General features: G+C 45.2%; 1 protein-coding gene across 2 annotated transcripts in view; it reads left to right on the forward strand.

Moving 5' to 3' along the window:
• The first annotated feature begins 2,765 nt into the window (after positions 1–2,765).
• Positions 2,766–23,642, forward strand: part of ANO3 (anoctamin 3) — a 246,029-nt gene continuing 225,152 nt past the window's right edge. Inside the window, exon 1 of one of the 2 annotated variants that reach the window (XM_072118543.1) lies at positions 2,766–3,027. In XM_072118543.1, coding sequence (XP_071974644.1) covers positions 2,982–3,027 — 46 coding nt within the window. In that variant the 5' untranslated portion in view covers positions 2,766–2,981. The remainder of the gene's footprint in view (positions 3,028–23,642) is intronic. The other variant, XM_072118544.1, reaches the window with a different exon arrangement.

The following is a 23,642-nucleotide window of genomic DNA, read 5'->3' on the forward strand; positions in this document are numbered from 1 at the left end:
CCCATGGTCCTGAATGTTATAATAGTTTTTTCAGTAAAACCACTCAGCTCAGGGATTAACCAAGATATGATCCTGCATCAGTGTAGCTACAGCATTCTCAAGGTATGTATGCTTCATAATGCATCAGATCAAATGGTAGGTTTCCTTTGTAATAATAATTAAAGTACAATGGAACCGTGTATATATGGCAATACTAATGATTAGCTGTCACTGGCGCCAATGTTACCATGGAATACTAAAAGTCTGGTATTTTATTACCCGAGGACTCTATACAACCACAAAGAGGATTAATAAGACCAGACTAAGCGTAGCAAACAGTGAGGTCATCCGTAAGGATCTTCTCATTCCTCCCCATACATCCCCCTATTGCTCATCACAGTGAGTAATGCATTGTACGTGTTTCCCTTACATTGCTGAACGCACTCATTTGTCTCATCCCATTACAAGACAATCAGGCAATTATGTCATGAACTGCTTAGTTTGACATATTGAGAAGACATAATATATCATAGGCCAAGTAACAGCGAGAACTAATGTATTTACACAAAGGAACCTCTGGAGACACGTCCTCCATGTCGTCGATGGTGATCATGTTGGGATGACTGGGATTGTGGGAGGGCAGATAGTAAATGGATTTAAAGGGTCACAGAGGGGTATAAAGTTATTTTCTGATGTGTCAAGGAGACTTTAGTGGGGAGTCATGGCACCAACTTTGGGGAGTTGATATCCTACATATACCCTCCAAATGAACAAGTCCTGGAGTAATGGGTTCTGTTGGTTGGGGAGGAAGAAGTGATTTTGCCAAATAGTTAATGGCTGAATGTGGGAGCCGCCCCATCAATGTGATATTGATCAGGGATATTTAAAGCCTGGAAACCCCCCTTTAAACAGTCTTTCTTCGAGACAGTCCCTGCTCTTAGAAGATCATTAGGCAGATCTTTATATTGATTTTAGATATATTTATTCACCATTCACTCCATCTTCTTCAGTACAATATCAATTAAACCTTACTTAGAAAACCTGATATCCATATTGACGGTAAGCTCTTATTCACAAAGCTTACAAGGATGATCCTCCTCCATATCCTTATATAGTATATACAGACTTTCTATTACAATGAATCATTTAATTTACAGAGCCAATTCTTAGCTTTACAGAGCCAAATCATTTAATTTACAGAGCCAATATGCTCCCCCTTGTTGCTTCTTAATTAAAAAAAAAACACTCACCTCTCCCTGTTTCCCTGCAGCAGCTCTCCTCTCCTTCTGCTGTGTGTATTTCTGAAGGCAAAAGGTAGAATGACATCATCACATTGTGCCTGCTGCCTCCGCTACACACAGCAGCAGCAAAAGCACAGTAATAATGCAGATAGCTGACAGCTCTCGACATTATTACTGTACTGAGGAATTTAATACCTGGGACATACCACCTGCCGGCCCGGACAGCAGTACAGAGCCGAAATCCGGGACCGTCCCACATATTCCGGGACAGTTAGGACGTACACCACTGATCTTCTGTATACCCCGAGTATACCAACAATGGGAGGTGCTGCACTGGACTAGAAACAAATATGGGTTCTTTAGAATTTTTAGAAACACTTACAAAAATTTTTGATCTTGGACAACCCCCTTAAGAGAATTAAATAAGATAAAACCAGATAGAAAACAGACAGGTCACTCTAAGCTATAGATGTGGTTGAACCTTCTGGATTGGGTTTAAATGCTTGATCTTAATTAGTGATGCGTGGGACTATGCCAAACATTAGGGTCCCCAAACCCGGACTTCAGTCAGAGGTATGGATTCGGTTCACCCTTTGTCAACACCCAACCTGGTTATTAACTCTTTAAAGATGTGGAGCAACGATCCTCGAAAAAATGTCAGTGTGCATTCACTGCCACTATTTAGATGCTGGTGGCAATTAAAGGGTAACAGAAGTTACCAGTTTGGGGAAACAAACAGGTTCAGTGCCCAAACCTGAACCCAAACTGAGTCTATTTCAGGTCCACTCATCCCTAATATTGAGCTTTCAATAATATATAAAAACCTTCATTAAGTGATGTAAAAAATGTATCTGAAGTGAAACTATATTGTCAAACCACTCCAAATCAGTGGTTGGAAGGATGTGGGGATAGACCTTCCCCTCCAATTACTGACATGGCAGTGGTAATCACTGAGGGGACTCGCATATAGTAAGGACTGCACAGCCTCCTCCATCCATGGGAAGGCAGCAGGACATGGGAGGTCACAGGTCTGGAGTCCTGCTGCCCGGGGATCACATGACCTGTGGTTCCCCTTTTGCTATAAGTGGCCAACCTCTTTAAATATAGACATGCCAATGAAAGGCAAAAAACTTTACCAAAACTTTTTCATCTACGGTGAATATAAAATATTCTACTTTGAAATGAGCAAAAACCGACTTTTTTCCCTTAAAAATTGTTTTTTTTAAGCTTTTTTGGATTTTTTTTATTTCTCCAGATGATACGATTCTATGTTTTTGTGGATAAGGATCAGTTAGTTCACGATCACACACAAGGCGGTCTACATCATACATCTTCTCTGGATCTAGTAGAGGATGTATACAGCAGTTTTGACTTTTACTTTGTAGTTTTTTCTAGTAGTTTGTGTTCTGTCCATGTAGTTCTGCCTTCCTCACATCCGGGCTCTGTAATGTTGTTGGATGACATACTGCAGCATGCGGTGGGGAGGGAGAGAAGGAAAAAAAAAAAGAGCATTGCTGTGAATTATCCTTCGAGCAACCGCTAAGGGGAGTCTATAGCCGGACCTCCCTCCATAGTTACTATGACAACATGAGGGTGCACAGTCTTTCAGGCGAAAGTGTTCATCCAAAGCAGGTGTCGTATTCCATATCCAGCTCTTCCGGAGCCCCGGGATTGTAGAAGTGGCCATCCATTTCCATCTATTTCCCATGTATTATCCGCTTGACTCCTTCTCATAAACCTTGTTCCGCATCCTCTAAGAAGATGGTTCATCACTCGGGGTCTATCCAATGCTTCAAGCAGCAGAAAGGTCAGTGGGATTTTCCTTTCTCCCCATGGTGGGAGCTCTGCGTGTCCTTGTGCAGCATGTGCTTAGCCGAGATGTAAACTGCGGGGAAGCCAGTGTAATGCAGATGTGAAGGAATTCATCCCGAGGAACTAGAGACTACTGCTGCTACTACTGCTACTATCTCTCCTCAATGATTCACCGAAACTTGTGCAATGACATTATTCTGCAATTAAAAAAAACTTACTGCATTGAAAGTTCTGCTGCGGACGCACACTTCCCGGGCTTAACCCTTCCGGGGCTTTCCAGTCTTGGCACACCGGGGGTTAATCTCATACAATAGACTCTATAGGATGTTTACTTACTTAAGAGTTTTTTTTTTTTTTTTTTAATTTTATGAGCATGTGTTTAGGTGCTTGGAGATTTACAATGTGTTCTGTTATAGTGAGAACGGTGATGGGTTTAATGAATTATGTAGAAATTTCTGTTTTGTCTTGCACTTAAGCAGAGAAAATAGCAAGTTTTTATGAGCGTGCTGATGCAAAATTCATGATGATTAAGAAAAATAATACTAGTGCTAAAATAAAAATAATGGTCAAATGAACAATAATAATAATAACAATAATAATAATAATACTTTTAATAATAAAATAATAAGCTTTTTTATTCTGTCGTGTACTTAAGCAGAGAAAAAGGGCATCAGAGTGAACTGATGAAAAACAAAAAAAAAAAGAAAAATAATAATAATGATAAAAATGAAAAAAAAAACCAACAACAATAATAATAGTAATAATAATAATAATAAAAACTCTAATGGGAATTTTTGGTTTTGTCATCTACCTCAGCACAGAAAATAGCATGTGAATGATGAAAACTTTATAATAGCCAATGGTAATAAAACTAATAATAATGCCAAAAATATAAAAATAAAAGTAATAAAAGTAATAATAATAATAATAATAATAATATTAATAATAATAATAATAATATTAATAATAAGAATAATAATTCTAATAGTAAAATAATCTTAATAATGATTATTCAAAGAAAAAAATAATATCATGATAATATTGTAAAAGTGGTAAAACTGTAATACAGTACATGACTACAAAAAATGACGAACAAAACATTATTACGATAAAATAATCATAGTAACATCACTGGAGTTTATTGCATTATTTGTAAGAAAAAATACTAATTATATACTGTTGTGATGATAATTATGCTTAACGATAGCAGTTATAATTTTAAAAAAAATTACGGTATATATATATATTACTAAAATAATATATTTTTAATATAATTATTATTATGCTATAAATATTATTTTTATGTTAATTTGAAGTATAGTAGTTGCAAAAGTAATACTAAAAATTCTAGGCAGGACACTAAAACTTCACAGTTCACATCTTTGCCATCTCTGTAATGTCTGCTATTGACTATATATGATCTTAGAAGTGCAAACTACAGAATGCATTGGGGATAGTAGCAGTAGTATTGTGTTATTATTATGTATAATTATTAGTATGTGTATTGTATTGTATGTATGATTCATTTATTTATATTACTTATCATCACTATATTTGATAAATCGCACCGGCTTGCACTAAGGTCGTGTTCACATTCAATGCGTTAGTCTCTGGCGCAGTCGGCAACCCACCATACCACTGCATTGTACTGACTCAAGCCGTGTTCACATTTCCTCCAGCATTTGTTATTCTGCAAGGTCTGGTTTTGTATCTAGCGTACGGCGCATGACGCACATGGAGTGTAAAGTACTGAGGAAGGTGCAATATAATGACAGATGATTAATAGACTTATGGACTAAGGCGACTGTAGGTCCACATGCTGTGGCTATACATGAGTGCAGTCAGTAGCTGGTTTGTAGATTACATGCTAAGAGCAGTGTCACCAGAGGCATAACTTGGAGAGGCAGGGGCCCCATAGCAGATGTCTGAATGGGGCCCCCTACACCCTCAGAAAATATACATATTTGTATATGCACTGAAAAATATGCTGCTCATTGTGCAACATAATATGTATATAAGGTGCACATGCTCTATTCTTTAATGTGTCAGGTCAGATACCGGGGCCCCCTTACATTGTGGGCCCCATAGCAGCTGCTATGGCTGCTACCGCTGTAGTTACAACCCTCAGTGTCATACTATACATGATCAGCCCGTGACTCCAGACCATGCCATGTCCAATGTCGTGGACTGCCAGGGATAGGATTAGTGATGAGTGGATCCATTTGAGTTTGCCAGTTTGGCTAAACTTGAACAAATGCTTGGTTCGGGTACCCAAACCTGAACAGGAACACCCACCCATAGATTTTACCCCTTTAAATGGTTCTGGCAAAGCCTATGACGTTAATAGGGACAATGACCCTAGGGAAAACGGCGGTTTTGCTGTTGCCATTTAAAAGAGTAATACAGGTGGTCCCCGGTGTAATAACACCCAACTTACAGACGACCCCTAGTTACAGACGGAGCTCTCTGCCCCCTGTTACCCTTTGATACATTACTTTAGTCCCAGACTGCAATGATCAGCTGTAAGGTGTCTGTAATGAAGCTTTATTGATAATCCTTGGTCCCATTACAGCACAAAATTTTTAAAAACCAATTGTCACAATGAAAAATTTTGTCTGGAGTTACAGTTATAAATTATACCTGTTCTGACTTACAAATTCAACTTAAGAGCAAACCTAGAGGACCGATCTTGTACATAACCCGGAGACTACCCGTACTCACGATTTGTTCCATCTCTGATTATGAGTGTTACCGGTGGAGGGTGGGCCTGAACCAAACTTCTGGCTAAAGATCGGGTTTGGGGACCCGCGCCTGCAATGTTCAACAGGAACATTAACACTATGGTTCAGATCTGCTCAATGCAAGACAGGATTTCTAGCATCATAGTGATAGATGAAATGATGCAAGGAGTCCCTACTTCTCCTTCTAAACAGAAGCACCAACAGAACACTCAATAGCAGTTCCAGCTGCTGAATATCGATGATGTGAAATCTCCATCTTCGTCAGGGTTTTCACTTTTCCCTTAAATTTTTGGTCCAAAAATGTACAGTTTTCCTGGAGATGTATCCATCATACGAAAGACATAAACAGATCTCAAAAGACCCCCAATAACTACAATGGGGTTCGTTGTGCTTCCGTTATAGAGTCTGCGCTAATTTGTCTACGGATTGGACTAACTCTAAAACTATGGGGGTCATTTATTAAGGGCCCGATTCGCGTTTTCCCGACGTGTTACCCAAATACTTCCGATTTGTGCTGATTTACCCTGAATTGCCCTGGGTTTTTGGTGCACGCGATCAGATTGTGGCGCATCGGCGCCAGCATGCACGTGACAGAAATTGGGGGCGTGGCCAAACGAAAACCCAACGCATTCAGAGAAACCGCCGCATTAAAAAAAAAAAAAAGTGTTGCGGGACACGCGCTTACCTTCACCAAGTATAGGATCATGAACTCCGGCGGACCTCGGCGGACTTTAGCGCAGCAGCGACACCTGGGGGACGTCAGAGGAACTGCCTTAGTGAATCGCCGGAAGACCCGAATCCACCCCAGAGAACGCACCGCTGGATCACGAATGGATCGGGTAAGTAAATCTGCCCCATTATCTACACTCAACATTTTTGTTGGGGTTGTCACAGATTTTGGAGAAGTCAATGTATTCCTAAAAATGGATGAAATGGTCTTCTCAGAGAAGCGGTCTTCTAGTCATGTTTAAGGGGGGGAGGGGAGATGAGGGGGATCCGTGGTTTGGAAAATATCTTTGAAATATTACTAGAACTTGTTGTGACCGGGCGTCGGGGAATGTCATGTCATGGTCTTTACTCCAGGCAGGGGGGCAATTTAATGAATGACTGTCCAATTGACTGCCACAGTATCCTGCTGAACTTCACAGACCAAGGGTTGGGGGATGGGAGCATTCTGTATACTCCCTCTGCTACCAAGCATTGTACTTGATGGCGATGGACAAAATTTCATGGATCACCAGCTCCTGTGAACACGACGATCAATCCTATAAATTGAATCTATTAGTCAGATAGATTAAGTCTGTAATGAAAAGTTATATCATTTTCCAATATTCCTCTCACTGTGCTCTAGATCTCTGCTTGCTGTCAGACAACAGGAGGCTTCATTGTTCACATCTTGTGGAAGAAAAACGGTCCCTGGTCATGTGATACCACATGGGTTCAAGGCTCAATTTTATCCCTGGGCATCTGACCACATGACCAGGGATATAATGAGCCGTGCACCTGTGTGACATCACATGACCAGGGATTTATTGAACCATGTACCTGTGTGACATCACATGACCTTGTATATAACGAGCCGTGCACCTGTGTGACATCACATGACCAGGGATATAACAAGCAATGCACCTGTGTGACATCACATATGCAGGGATTTAACAAGGCATACACCTGTGTGACATCACATGACCAGGGATATAAAGAGCCGTGCACCTGTGTGACATCACATGACCAGGGATATAACAAGCAATGCACCTGTGTGACATCACATAAACATGGATTTAACAATCCGCGCACCTGTGTGACATCAAATTATCAGGGATATAAAGAGCCGTGCCTTTGTGTGAGATCACATAACCAGGGATATAACGAGCAATGCACCTGTATGACATCACATGACCATGGATATAAACAGCCGTGCACCTGTGTGACATCACATGACCAGGGATATAACAAGCAATGCACCTGTGTGACATCACATGACCAGGGATATAACGAGCCGTGCACCTGTGTGACATCACATAAGCAGGGATTTAACAAGCCGTGCACCTGTGTGACATCACATCATCAGGGATATAAAGAGCCGTGCACCTATGTGACATCACATGACCATGGATATAAAGAGCTGTGAACCTGTGTGACATCACATAAGCAGGGATATTACAATCTGTGCTGATAGTCCAGTCCTGCTGAAATCAGGGGCAATGTGGTGTCAGGCTTTAAGCAGTGTGGAAACTGGGCACCTTCTTCATCTTCATAGTTAATAATGAAGAGTATGGTGCCCAATTTCTGCATGTGGCCTATACAGTCGTTGCCTGCCAAAATAGAGTCATATTTAGACAAATCATCCCACAATTCAAAAATCTTTGTTGGTCTATGGCATTGAAACGGTTAAATGTAAATTCTTCGATAGACTACGTTAATAAAGTGATTCATTTTGCTGTTACTAGTAATACAGAACGATCCTCAGGGAACCATTGGGAAAACGGGTCCGGGGCAATTTGCAAGCCACTTGAAAATTTGTCCCTGGAGTAAAAAAAACAAATGGAAATGCAGCCGTCAGACTACACTCAGTTTGTTTGTTGTCTGTTACCATGGAGATGCACATTGTAACAGCTGGTAGAAAACTGATAGCATGTTTTCATGAAATACCATTGGAAAACTTGCTTCACTTTTGACTTTCATATACTTTGGTTCCAAGCTGAAAGTAATGGTTTATGTGAGCCTAGCCTTCCAGCTCTGCTTTCGGGGTGCACTTTAATTCGGAAGAACTTGTACATGGACAACCACAGAACAGGACAAAACCTGGCAGATAGTAGGTGTCAAGTTTGTCTACAAAACTTTATTGTCCGCCGTCTCAAGGTAAAAACATATGGGGGCAGATTTACTTACCCGGTCCATTCGCAATCCAGCTGCGCGTTCTGTGTGGAGGATTCAGGTCTTCCGGCGATTCACTAAGGTAGTGCGCCCAATGTCCACCAGGTGTCGCTGCTGCACTGAAGTTCATCGGATTGCACTGAAGTTCACCAAGCCGGGCCGAGTGCAGGTAAGCGCGTGTCAAGCGACACTTTAAAATGCGACGGTTTTTCCGAATCCGTCAGGTTTTCGTACGGCCTCGCCCCCCGATTTCCATCGCATGCACGCTGGCGCCGATTCGCGACACAATCCGATCCCATGCACCAAAAACCCGGGGCGATTCAGGAAAAAATGGCGCAAAATGGAAAAATTCGATTCGGGCCCTTAGTAAATGACCCCCATGGTTTCAATTTTGATGCAAATGGCGTTAGGAGTTTAGGACTTGCTCTATCAGTTTAGGTCTCAGGTCTCCCCCTGACTACGCCTCATCTGACTACAAGGTTCCTGTAGTTATCACCTCCTGATCCGTCTCACTGCTGGTTTTATTGACTGAATAATATATGAATAATTCATCTGTTTTGCTGTAATGAAAGTCATTACTCTATGCGCTCATTCATGCTGAGCTGGTGGTGAAGCTCGGCTCTATACACAGCAGCCAACCCAAGCAAGGAAAGCTGCAGTGTAAAGCAGGAAGGACCAGGGTCAGATTAAGGCTGGTGGGGGCCCCTGGCCAAAAAAATAAAAAAATGGTGGCGGCACCCAATTAATTCTTTAAAAAAAAAAAAAATGAAGTAAATACTTTAAATAAATTATACTTAAATAAAATAATTACAATTTGTAGTTCTATGGATTATTTTTAAAGAAGGCTTCCACAAAACATCTTCCTGCAGACCTCAGCTGCCACAGAACCTCTTCATACACACCTTAGCTGCTGAAAAACCTCATCATGCAAGACTGAGCTGACAAAGAACCTCTTCATACACACCTCAGCTGCCATAAAAGTCTCTTCATACACACTTTGGCTGCCTCTAAATATCATCATACACACCTCATCTGCCACCAAGCCTCTTCATACACACCACACTTGCCACATGACCTCTACATACACACCTCAGCAGCTGCAGAACCTCTTCATAAACAACCTGATAATACACACTTCAGCCGCAGAACCTCATAATATACACCTTAGCTGCAGGAGAACCTCACAACTTCAAAATACACACCACAGCTGCTGAAGAACCCCTTAAATCACCTGTTTCTTTAATACGCCTAAGAACATACAGTTCCATCCCACACACGTAGCTTTATACCTTCCCACACCACAGCATCTGTCACCTGAGGGCACTGACTGCTCCTATTTTCACTTTTATGTTCAGACCTTGGAATGCACAATGGAGGACCCAGACCTGAACAGCTATGCTCCACCCACTCTTCCACAAAGCTCCACCCATTTTACATGTGTAGCTGAGACCAGGAGTAAGGATTGTTCAGGAAGTTTATAACTCCCTAAACTGCATAACACTCAGCAGTATCATTATCCATAGGACATCAATTTTACTGATCATGCGGCAGGAGTGGAGGTGGGCAGGATAGTGGGGGCACCCTCATCCTGCTCACTGATGAGAGCCCTGGTGCTATTGCCCCAGGTGCCCTACATATACTCCTGCCCTTTGGAGGACAGTCACTGGTCAAATAGAAAATAGATTGTAGACTGTTGGCTGGCAAGGGTATAACTAGAAGGTGCTAGACCCTAATACAAAATTTAAAAAGATCCTTCCAACTATAGTGTTTTGTTACTAGTCTCTAGTTGTCCTGGATCAGGGTGTTTTTTTATGTTGCGGGCCGTTGGACGATCTGACTGATTCGGACTGAGCGAGGGATTTAACATTCAAATTGTGTCGCAAGACAATGCACTTACATGCACCAGGAAGAAGAAGGTGAACTCCGGCGGACCTGAGCGGGGAAGCGACACATGCAGGATATCGGACGCATGATCTTAGTGAATCACGGCACAGGGCATGATCATTGGACAATGCACTTTCAGGGAACTCCGACGGATGCTTAAGTAAATGTGATCCTATGTATGCAGGGTAAGAAACATGCAATGTCCCTGCCAATACTGGTCCTAATACTGGTTATATATGCAGGGTACATGATGTAAGTATTGTGTTTGCTTTTCTTTGGGGCCATACACCTCGAAAATAAAAAAAACAATGATTTTGTATCAATGGGAAGGTGCCTGAGCAATGGGGTTCCCAGTGTATTGGTGTCTCTACAAAGGTCTCCTTGTTAGTTTATCCATTTGCTTGATTTCTGTCCTCTGTCTGCCTAACTCTGAACCTGTTCTGCTTGCCACGATCACTAGCTGAATTACCATGTAACCTTACACTCAACCTCTCTGACTACATCTGTTTCTGTCCCTTCACTGCCAGTCTGGGGTGGCAGTTACTAACCTGAGACTACCTTTAAGGTAGCAACCTGGTGGCTTCCTGCAGGAAAGTCATTATCTCTCTAGAGGGGTTGAAGGGTGTAAACAAAGCCACTTCCCCATTCATACAATACCCTTAGTAGCCGCTCAGATCAATTTATGGAAACAGTGGGCCCCCATTGTATTATAGAAGAAATATCTGCCATCCCTTTAACCATGGGCACACATTGGCCTGCAGTGGCCACTACATATACATCTTCTGTGCTTCCATTGCCTACATGTGACAAGATCACATTCATTTCTTAATTTATCGAAGGGAACATGTTGCTCAGGCAGCGTCATCAATCACATATTGGCTCTCCATTGTGACAGCTATTTTATGCATGAAAATCCATAATGAGGAGAAGAGATGTGCACAATGCAGGGAGTCCGGGCCACACAGAACCTGATATTGCCTCTGTCTCTCATGTGGATCAGAAATCAGGAAGACGAGTGATTGAAAAAGTCACCTGCAATCCACACAAAATATCACGACTACGCTGAGGTGTTATTTTCACCATAGTCTGAAGAGTCTATTATCATATAGTATCTCAGTGCTAAAATATTTTATGACACCATATGTTGTAGCATTTTGTGCCATAATAGAATACAGGACGTTATGGAACACAATTGCTCAAGCGTCACGACTATGTGCGTAGGATTATTAGGCTTGTATTCCTCTTAAAGGGCTGACACCTCATTTCCTATTATATAATATAAATGATACAGTATAGATTCAATGGGGGGAATTTAGCGTATAATGAAAACCCGCACTTCTGGCGCCGCCAGATACATCAGGAGGCTCTGACCCCCAGGAGTGAGCAGTACACCGCCAGATAAAGGTGGCATAAAGAGGAAAATAATCGCAATGCCTGGCAGTTTGTAAGACATTGGGGCACATTTACTTACCCGGTATTGTCGCGTTCCATGCCGTGCATTGTCCGATGAGGATTCTGGTCCGGTGCGATTCACTAAGGTCGTGCGTCCAATTTCCTGCATGTGTTGCTTCCGCACCGAGGTCCGCCGGGGTTCACCTTCTTCTTCCTGGTGCATGTGAGTGCGTGATCTTGTGACACAAGCCGGCGCAGCTGCGCCACAATCTGATCGCGTGCACCAAAATCCCAGGGCAATTCGGCGCAAAACAGAAATATTCAGGAAAACCTGACGGAACCGCGGTCCGTGGACCCTTGGGGCACATTTACTAAGAACAGTGTGCACTATGTGCAGTTTGCTTGTGTATAGTGCAGGGGGCGCTAGATTCATGATGGCGCCCATTCTGCATGAATCTGGCGCAGCCTTCACTGCTCCGGCAGAGTGCACCAACTTATTTTGGTGCACCTTTAACATAGAGGGGCACATTTACTTACCCTAGTCCCTGCGCGATCCCCGATCCGGAATGTCCGCTGGAATGCCCATCTGCCGCGATTCATGCTGCTGCGATTCATTGATTTATGCGCCTGATTTCCTGCATGTGTCGCTTCCCTGACACAAATTGAATTGTTAAATCCCGCGCGTAGTCCGAATATATATATATAGGGAAGGGGGAACCCATTTAGAATTCTGTATAGGGCCCAACCTCTCCTAGTTCCATGTATATACACTCCAAAAGCTGGAATACCCTTTAAGCCTGGGGTTCTAGACAAAGCGGCACAATAAAATAATTCTAATTTCCAAATACTCAATGAGCTGAAATTATGTTGTAGAAGAGGAAGTAATTTCCACATTGTATCCCCAATTATTGAACATGGCATGGAATTGATCATTAGATCATGGCAGCCTCTGATGTTTGCCTGCGAGCGAGCTGGCAGAGCGGTTCCAGCACTCGTTGGCAAAAAATTCCACTGTAATTTTGTTATGGAACAAAAACACAATAAACCTCTTATGTCTACACAACATAATCCTCAAAATGAGTCCAATAATCCTCTGACAGCAAAGAACAGTAAAAGAACGTGCAATTGCTGGCGAGAAGCATCGCTGCTGGGCTCTGTACCCATAGCCCTGGGGGGTAGGTGGGGAGGGGATGGGGTGGTCATGGTGGAGAAATAGGTTGTGCCGCACTAGGCACCAATTATTGTTAATCAAAATGTTAAACTCTGCGGGATAGAAAAAAAATCAGAAATAAAAATGTACAGGTATTTTCTCCCCATCATTATATAAACCACTGATACATTATCCAAAATAAATTCCATATCTGATTTGGAAGGATATTACTTAAAGGAAACCTACCACTTTAAAATTACACTTATAACTCACGAAATATCTCAGGGTGAGCTGATGCTGGACCAAATTTTGACTAGTTACAGAAACCGCTGTATTCCGTGAAAAACTGTTTTATTCGTTATATTTAGAGATGAGCGAACATGCTCGTCCGAGCTTGATGCTCGGTCGAGCATTAGGGTACTCGAAACTGCTACTTCGCCCGCTCGAGAAAATGGCAGCTCCCGCCGTTTTGCTTTTTGGCGGCCAGAAACAGAGCCAATCACAAGCCAGGAGACTCTGCACTCCACCCAGCATGACGTGGTACCCTTACACGTCGATAGCAGTGGTTGGCTGGCCAGATCAGGTGACCCTGGGATAGACTAGCCGCTGGCCGCGCTGCTCGGATCATTCTGTCTCTGGATGCCGCTAGGGAGAGAGCTGCTGCTGGTCAGGGAAAGCGTTAGGGTGTTCTATTAGCTTACTGTTAGGCAGGAGTGATTCTCAAAGAACCCAACAGCCCTTCTTAGGGCTACAATAACGTTCTACTTTTTTTATTTTAATTTGCATCTATTACCATTTTGTGAGGAATTAGCAGGGGGACTTGCTACCGTTGTGTTTAGCTCTTAGTGGCACACATATCCATAGCAAAGACCGAAGTGGGAAAATTCAGTAGGGGTTGGATTTCTATTAGGCAATAACTCAGTGTCATCTCATCTGGCATAGTAGTGTGCTTCCTTTGATACTTGGCTAGAAAATAGCCATAGGAGAATACAAACAGCTTCTTGAAGCCTACAGTAGCGTTCTATATATTTGATTTCTGGTTGATCTGCTGGTGGCTGTAGTTTCTGCAGTGCATGTACTTGCCAATTCTGAGCAATTTGTAGTGAGACTTGCGACCGCTGTGTTCTGCGCTTAGTGGCGCACATATCCATAACAAAGGCCGAAGTGGGAAAATTCAGTAGGGGTTGGATTTCTATTAGGCAATAACTCAGTGTCATCTCATCTGGCATAGTAGTGTGCTTCCTTTGATACTTGGCTAGAAAATAGCCATAGGAGAATACAAACAGCTTCTTGAAGCCTACAGTAGCGTTCTATATATTTGATTTCTGGTTGATCTGCTGGTGGCTGTAGTTTCTGCAGTGCATGTACTTGCCAATTCTGAGCAATTTGTAGTGAGACTTGCGACCGCTGTGTTCTGCGCTTAGTGGCACACATATCCATAGCAAAGGCCGAAGTGGCAAAATTCAGTAGGGGTTGGATTTCTATTAGGCACTAACTCAGTGTCATCTCATCTGGCATAGTAGTGTGCTTCCTTTGATACTTGGCTAGAAAATAGCCATAGCAATAGGATAGGATTGTTTGGTTTTAAAAACTCAAAAAAAAACAAAAAACACAAAAAAAAAAAAAAAACACAAAAAAACACAAAAAAAACCAAAAAGAAGTAAAAAAAAAAAAAAAGTTATAACTCTCATTTTAAAAATGTTTAACCCGAGGGCTAGGGGTAGAGGACGAGGGCGGGGACGTGGGCGTCCAACTACTGCAGGGGTCAGAGGCCGTGGTCCTGGGCGGGGTGAGACACCACCTGCTGATGAGGGAGCAGGGGAACGCCGCAGAGCTACACTCCCTAGGTTCATGTCTGAAGTTACTGGGACTCGTGGTAGAGCACTGTTGAGGCCAGAACAGTGCGAACAGGTGATGTCGTGGATTGCTGACAATGCTTCGAGCAATTTGTCCACCACCAGTCAGTCTTCCACGCAGTCCACCCATGTCACCGAAATCCCCACTCCTCCAGCTCCTGCACCTCAGCCTCCTCCCCCCCAGTCTGCCCCCTCCCAGGAAAATTTGCCATTTGAACCGGCATACTCTGAGGAACTGTTTTCTGGACCCTTCCCACAGTCACAAACCACTTGTCCGGTTGCTGCTGAGCAATTTTCCGATGCCCAGGTTTTCCACCAGTCACAGTCTGTGGGTGATGATGACCTTCTTGACGTAGTGGAAGTGTGTAAAGAGGTGTCCGACGATGAGGAGACACGGTTGTCAGACAGTGGGGAAGTTGTTGTCAGGGCAGGAAGTCCGAGGGGGGAGCAGACTGAGGGATCGGAGGATGATGAGGTGACAGACCCAAGCTGGGTTGAGAGGCCGGGTGAACACAGTGCTTCTGAGACGGAGGAGAGTCCTCGACCTGAACAGGTTGGAAGAGGCAGTGGTGGGGCCAGACGGAGAGGCAGGGCCAGAGCTGGTGCATCAGCGCCACTGTCAACTAGTGAAGCTCCCGTGGTGAGGGCTCTTGCGGCGAGGGCTAGATCTTCAGAAGTGTGGAGGTTCTTTAAGGAAACACCGGATGACCGACGGACTGTGGTGTGCAACATTTGCCAAACCAGGCTCAGCAGGGGTTCCACCACTACTAGCTTAACTACCACCAGTATGCGCAGGCATATGAATGCTAAGCACCCCACTCAGTGGCAACAAGCCCGTTCACCTCCGGCCGTGCACACCACTGCTCCTTCCCCTGTGTCAGCTGCTACTCAGCCCCCTGCCCAGGACCCTGGCACAAAAACCCCATCGTCGCCTCCACGATCCTCCACAGCATCCACCAGCGTTCAGCTCTCCATACCCCAGACGCTGGAGCGGAAACGCAAATATAGTGCAACCCACCCGCACGCCCAAGCCCTTAATGTGCACATCTCCAGATTGCTTAGCCTGGAGATGCTGCCCTATAGGCTAGTAGAGACCGAGGCCTTTCGCAACCTCATGGCGGCGGCCGCCCCTCGGTATTCGGTCCCCAGCCGCCACTACTTTTCCCGATGTGCCGTCCCAGCCCTGCACCAGCACGTGTCAGACAACATCATCCGTGCCCTGACCAACGCCGTTTCTGACAAGGTCCACCTGACCACGGACACGTGGACGAGTGCTGCCGGGCAGGGCCACTATATATCGCTGACGGCACATTGGGTTAACTTGGTGGAGGCTGGGACCGAGTCTGACCCTGGGGCTGCTCATATACTGCCGACGCCGAGGATTGCGGGGCCTACCTCGGTCCAGGTGTTTCAGGCCTACTATGCCTCCTCCTCCTCCCACCCCTCCTCCACCTCCTCCTCCGAACTACCATCCGTGGGCACGGCGCCATCAGTCGGTAGCTCTAGGCACAGCAGCAGTGCCGTCGCTAAGCGACAGCAGGCGGTGCTCAAACTGCTGAGCCTAGGCGACAAAAGGCACACCGCCCAAGAGCTATTACAGGGCATCACGGCGCAGACTGATCTGTGGCTGGCACCGCTGAACCTCAAGCCGGGAATGGTTGTGTGTGACAACGGCCGTAACCTGGTGGCGGCTCTGCAACTCGGCAGACTGACACATGTGCCATGCCTGGCCCATGTGTTAAATCTGATAGTGCAGCGTTTCCTCAAGACATACCCCAATCTGTCTGATTTGCTCACGAAGGTGCGCCGCATCTGTGCGCATTTCAGGAAGTCCAGCCCAGATGCTGCCACTCTCAGGGCAGCGCAGCGCCGCCTCCAACTGCCCGCTCACCGACTGTTGTGCGACGTGCCCACGAGGTGGAATTCAACACTGACCATGTTATCCAGAGTTTACCAGCAGCGCAGAGCGATTGTAGACTGCCAGATGTCAACTTCCACCAGAACTGGTAGTCAGGTCAGTCAGCTTCCACAATGAGGAGTGGACGTGGATGTCTGATATCTGTCAGGTGCTGAGTAACTTTGAGGAGTCAACACAGATGGTCAGTGGCGATGCCGCCATCATCAGCCTCACCATCCCGCTGCTTGGCCTGTTGAAAAACTCTCTGGTCAGCATGAAGTCGGAAGCTTTGCGCTCGTCACAAGAGACGGGGGAAGAATATTCCCTTGTTGATAGCCAAAGCACCCTGAGGTCTGTTTCTCAGCGCATATCGGAGGAGGTGGAGGTGGAGGAGGATGAGGAGGAAGAGGAGGAGAATGTTGGCGAGACACAAGAGGGGACCATTGTTGAGTCCTTCACTGTTCAGCGTGTATGGGCAGAAGAAGAGGAGTTGGAGGAGTTGGAGGAGGAGGAAATGGACAGTCAGGCCAGTGAGGGGAGTGAATTCTTACGCGTTGGTACTCTGGCGCATATGGCAGATTTCATGCTAGGCTGCCTATCCCGTGACCCTCGCGTTCAAAGAATTTATTCCAGCACCGATTACTGGGTGTTCACTCTCCTGGACCCACGGTACAAGCAAAATCTTTCCACTCTCATCCCTGCAGAGGAAAGGAGTGTGAGAATGCATGAATACCAGCAGGCCCTGGTGCACAAGCTGAAACAGTATTTCCCTTCTGACAGCGCTAGCGGCAGAGTGCGTAGTTCTGCGGGACAAGTAGCGAGGGAGAGTAGGCGAGCAGGCAGCTTGTCCAGCACTGGCAAGGGTACGCTTTACAAGGCTTTTGCCAGCTTTATGTCACCCCAGCAAGACACTGTCACCTGTCCCCAGTCTCGGCAGAGTAGGGCTGATCTTTACAGAAAGATGGTGAGGGAGTACGTAGCTGACCATACCATCGTCCTAAATGATCACACAGCTCCCTACAACTACTGGGTTTCAAAGCTGGACATGTGGCACGAACTGGCGCTGTACGCCTTGGAGGTTCTTGCCTGCCCTGCCGCTAGCGTCTTGTCCGAGCGGGTTTTCAGTGCAGCTGGTGGCATCATCACCGATAAGCGTACACGCCTGTCGACTGACAGCGCTGACAGGCTGACGCTTATTAAAATGAATAAAGGCTGGATTTCTCAGAATTTCCAATCTCCACCAGGTGAAGGAAGCTCAACCTGAATAATTGATCCACTCCTCCTCCTCCTCCTCATTTTCCTCCTTCTCCTCCTCTTTGTACAGTAAAGCAGAGGAAAATGGCTATTTTTTGACAGGGCCCACTGGCTCTTGCTATAGTACTTCATGCATTTAATTTTTCTGGAGGGCCACCTACCCGGTCCTCTGTTTGAAACAATTTTTCTGAGTGCCACATACAGGCACTCAATCTATTCCATTTTTCTGGAGGGCCACCTACCCGGTCCTCTGTTTTAAAAAATTTTTGGGACTGCCACATACAGGCACTCAATCTATTCCATTTTACTGGAGGGCCACCTACCTGCTCCTCTGGTTTGAAACATTTTTGGGACTGCCACATACAGGCACTCAATCTATTCCATTTTACTGCAGGGCCACCTACCTGCTCCTCTGGTTTGAACAATTTTTGGGACTGCCACATACAGGCACTCAATCTATTCCATTTTACTGGAGGGCCACCTACCTGCTCCTCTGGTTTGAAACATTTTTGGGACTGCCACATACAGGCACTCAATCTATTCCATTTTACTGCAGGGCCACCTACCTGCTCCTCTGGTTTGAACAATTTTTGGGACTGCCACATACAGGCACTCAATCTATTCCATTTTACTGGAGGGCCACCTACCTGCTCCTCTGGTTTGAAACATTTTTGGGACTGCCATATACAGGCACTCAATCTATTCCATTTTACTGCAGGGCCACCTACCTGCTCCTCTGGTTTGAACAATTTTTGGGACTGCCACATACAGGCACTCAATCTATTCCATTTTACTGGAGGGCCACCTACCTGCTCCTCTGGTTTGAAACATTTTTGGGACTGCCACATACAGGCACTCAATCTATTCCATTTTACTGCAGGGCCACCTACCTGCTCCTCTGGTTTGAAGAATTTTTGGGACTGCCACATACAGGCACTCAATCTATTCCATTTTACTGGAGGGCCACCTACCTGCTCCTCTGGTTTGAAGAATTTTTGGGACTGCCACATACAGGCACTCAATCTATTCCATTTTACTGGAGGGCCACCTACCTGCTCCTCTGGTTTGAAACATTTTTGGGACTGCCACATACAGGCACTCAATCTATTCCATTTTACTGGAGGGCCACCTACCTGCTCCTCTGGTTTGAAAAATGTTTGGGACTGCCACATACAGGCACTATCCAAATTAAATTGTCTCCATAGCAGCCTCCACACGTTGTCTCCATTGCTACCTCCAAAAGTCGTCCATATAGCTGCCTCCATACATCGTCCCTTTATCAAACGAGGTGTGTCAGGCAGAAATTTGGGTTGTTTTCATGGATTCCACATCAAAGTTGTTAACTTTGTCGCCACCCTGCTGTGTTATCCACAAAATATACTGGCAAACTTTTACCATTTAGGGATATTATTTCAGCGCTTCTTGCGCATCTGTTTACATTCCCCTCACCCGGCATATCCTAAACTTATAAGAACGCTACTACACTTGATCTTATACAAAAGGTTCTTAGAAGTGCTGTTTGGGGAGTAGCCTAGAGACAGGGGCTTGGATTGGCGAAAGCTCGCCTGGCAGCGGAGCGCCAGCTCCATGCGCATCATGCGCTTCTTGCGCATCTGTTTACATTCCCCTCACCCGCCATATCCCAAACTTATAAGAACGCTACTACACTTAACTTGGTGCAGGCTGGGACCGAGTCTGACCCTGGGGCTGCTCATATACTGGCGACGCAGAGAATTGCGGGGCCTACCTCGGTCCAGGTCTCAAAGGCCTAATATACCTCCTCCCACCCCTCCTCCACCTCCTCCGAATTACCATCCGTGGGCATGGCGCCATCAGTCGGTAGCTCTAGGCACAGCAGCAGTGCCGTCGCTAAGCGACAGCAGGCGGTGCTGAAACTGCTGAGCCTAGGCGATAAAAGGCACACCGCCCAAGAGCTATTACAGGGCATTCCACATCAAAGTTGTTAACTTTGTCGCCACCCTGCTGTGTAATCCACAAAATATACTGGCAAACTTTTACCATTTAGGGATATTATTTCAGCGCTTCTTGCGCATCTGTTTACATTCCCCTCACCCGGCATATCCTAAACTTATAAGAACGCTACTACACTTGATCTTATACAAAAGGTTCTTAGAAGTGCTGTTTGGGGAGTAGCCTAGAAACAGGGGCTTGGATTGGCGAAAGCTCGCCTGGCTGCAGAGCGCCAGCTCCATCACAAGATCCAACTAACATAGTTGCAGCACCTTTAATCTACTACTAGTTCACTGCCTCCATAATAATAATAATCTTTATTTATATAGCGTCATCATATTCTGCAGCGCTTTACAAATCATAGGAAACAAATACAAATGTAATGTAACAGAGCACAACATTTGTATGGAACAACAGGAGTGAGGTCCCTGCTCGCCAGAGCTTACGGTTTATGAAGATGATGGGGTAACACGAGGTAAAAGAATATTTAATGGTCAAGCCATTCTTCTTAGGGAATAGAAAAAAATATAATAAATGGAATTGCTGTCGCTTGAAACACTCAGCCGTCATCTTATATACCAGGTCCAGGGTGAATGGGACTGCAGAGAAGTCTGGTGCCTGTTGGTTGCTGGATAACAGATGGGAGGACGACACAGGACGGGTTAGTAGAAGAGTTAAAACTTCATGCAGTTAATGAGTGTTATAGGCTTGCCTAAAGAAATGGGTTTTAAGAGCACGTTTGAAACTTTGGAGGTTAGGTATTAGTCTGATAGTCCGGGGCAGAGCATTCCATAGAATTGGTGCAGCTCTAGAGAAGTCTTGGAGACGCGAGTGGGAGGTCCGCACTAGGGTAGAGGTTAATCTAAGATCACTGGCGGATCTAAGAGCACGGGTTGGGCGATAGACTGAGATAAGAGAGGAGAGGTAGGGGGGTGCAGCATTATACAGAGCTTTATGGATGAGGGTTATTATTATTTTAAACTATTCGAAAGGAGACTGGCAGCAAGTGCAGCGACTGGCATGAACTGTAAGCATACATGGTCCCCTTATCAAACGAGCTGTGTCAGGCAGAATTTGGGGTTGTTTTCATGGCTTCCATGTTAACTTTGTCACCACCCTGCTGTGTAATCCACAAAATATACTGGCAAACTTTTATCATGTAGCGATATTATTTGAGCGCTTCTTGCTCACCTCCTTTGGTTCCTCTCTGCCACCCATTGGTTTGAAGCCTGAGTCCATTTAGGGTATGTCGCCATGCCACTCTCTAGCCTGCCGCTGCTGCCGCTGCCTCTGCATGCCGTCCCCTATAGTGTCAGGGTCAATTATTGGATGTTTTAGATGCTATCTAGCTTCATTCTGTCACTCTGTCATGGCCATGCTGTTGCCCATAATTTTGGCATAATGGTGCGATTAGGCAGCCTCAGAGGCATCCATGCATGCTGCCCCTGCTGTTTCCTGTCCATTTCCGTGGTGTTTCCATCCTTTTCTGAGGTTCCCAGGTGTTTGGCCAAGCTTCCCTGTGCAGAGCCTTGGTCCCCTTGAAAAATGCTCGAGTCTCCAATTGACTTCAATGGGGTTCGTTATTCGAGACGAGCACTCGAGCATCGGGAAAAGTTCGTCTCGAATAACGAGTACCCGAGCATTTTAGTGTTCGCTCATCTCTAGTTATATTCAACCCCCCTTCGGTGCACCACGCGTGCGACCGTCCCAGGCCGCGATAAAAAGTTGTTTGTGCGCATGCGCGAGTGTGCCCGAGAGCTCGGAGATGTCACCGGCACCTCATAATAATGGAAACCAACGGTCGCACGCATATGGCTCTGGGAGTCCAAACTTACACAAAGAACATTGTTAGAAGCAGAGCTGCATTCTATGTGTAATGGCCAGCAGTGACTTCCAGGACTATGTGTCACCTCTTGTGTTCTGCCGTAATACTAACCTATCAGGCATTATCTTTGGAGATCTAGGAAGCCAAATCTTTGTTTATGTTGTTTGTAGCAGCGGGACAGCGAAAAATACATATAGAGACCTGTAGTGCACTGGTGTGTGAGATCTCTCCACCAAACCCAGCACAGCCCCTCCTGTCTGCTCTGAGTATGAGGCTTCCGGTTACAACAGAAGGGAGGGGCTGGGGATCAGTATCTATGCATAGATCAAAGAACACAGCAGTGTGAGAACTATTTCTCAGTGTTCATAGTCCAGCTGCAATCCTGGAATATAATGTATTTTTCATAGTCAAACACAGATTTCCTGGGACAATGTGGCACATTTACTTACCCATCCCGTCGCGATCCCCGCCGTGCGTTGTCCGATGAGGACATTCGATTCACTGAGATTGTGCGTCCAATTTCCATCATGTGTTGCTTCCCCGCTGAGGTCCGCCGGAGTTCACCTTCTTCTTCCTGGTGCATGTGAGTGCTGATCTTCCGACACAATTTGCTTTTTAAATTCCGCGGTTTGCCCGAATCAGTCGGGTTGTCCGATGTCCACGCCCCCCCGATTTGTGTTGTATGGAAGCAAGCGCCGAGGCAACACAATCCGATCACGTGCACCAAAAACCTGGGGCAATTCAGGGCAGATCTGAAAAAAATCGGGAAACCCGACGAAAATGTGGCATTCGGACCCTTAGTGAATGTGCCCCAATACCTTACGCTGTCTTCAGTTATATATGATCAAAATGCTGGTACACTCCCTTTAAGCAATTTTCCCTAGGTTAAATGTGTGTTATTAGTCTCCGATATTTCAACATTTTCTTTTCCAAGCTCTTATTTTACATTTGTTCAACTAAGAAAGTGAATTTTTCACGAATGAAGATTCTCCAGAATTCCTGTACTCTCTGCCAGGTTTGAATCAATGAAGTTTGTAGCACAAATCCATCAAATCTGTATTAGTGGGTCATATATACGGCTCAATAGACGTCAGTCTCAGTGAGAACAATACATTGTTTTTTCAGAAAATTGTACATTTACCCGTACACAACCCTGGGATTGGAACTGATTCATGAACATGTTATGGCTCCGTACTGTATTTTACTGTAAGAGCTGAGAGTATAGGCTTCTCATTAGCATATCCTGGTGTCTGAGGGGGTCACTGCATATAGATGCTATATAGGGTCCTTGCACTGACACAAGCATTTCTCCTGAATTTTCACTGCTGTCCCACATCCCAGGTGGTAGAGTGATTGTCCCGGTGTGCCCTGCTGTGTCCTGCCTCGTTCTACTCATCCCCACACACTAGAAATGCAGAGCCACAATCCAGCCCTGGCATCTGGACCAGGAGGCGGGATCAGCTTCATGCTGTCTCCACACATGTCCACCTCCCCTAGGCTGGCTGTCCTGCCCCCACTTCACGTACCCCCGGGGTCTATGCGGAGCTCGACAGGCAGTTAAACGCCTTCCTACAGTTCAACAAATGAGACTGGTTCAAAGTCCGTAGCTTTATTAAACCGATGTAGGATTAGGGTGAAACTGAAGAAAAACAGGAATGTACAATCTATTAGAATAGTACAATAATATAACAGGAGCATGTTACATACATTACATTAGCATATAACAGGAAACAAGCTGATACATATACAGTCTGGGACCAAAC

This window comes from Engystomops pustulosus, chromosome 7 (assembly GCF_040894005.1).
Source record: "Engystomops pustulosus chromosome 7, aEngPut4.maternal, whole genome shotgun sequence".
Lineage (NCBI taxonomy): Eukaryota > Metazoa > Chordata > Amphibia > Anura > Leptodactylidae > Engystomops > Engystomops pustulosus.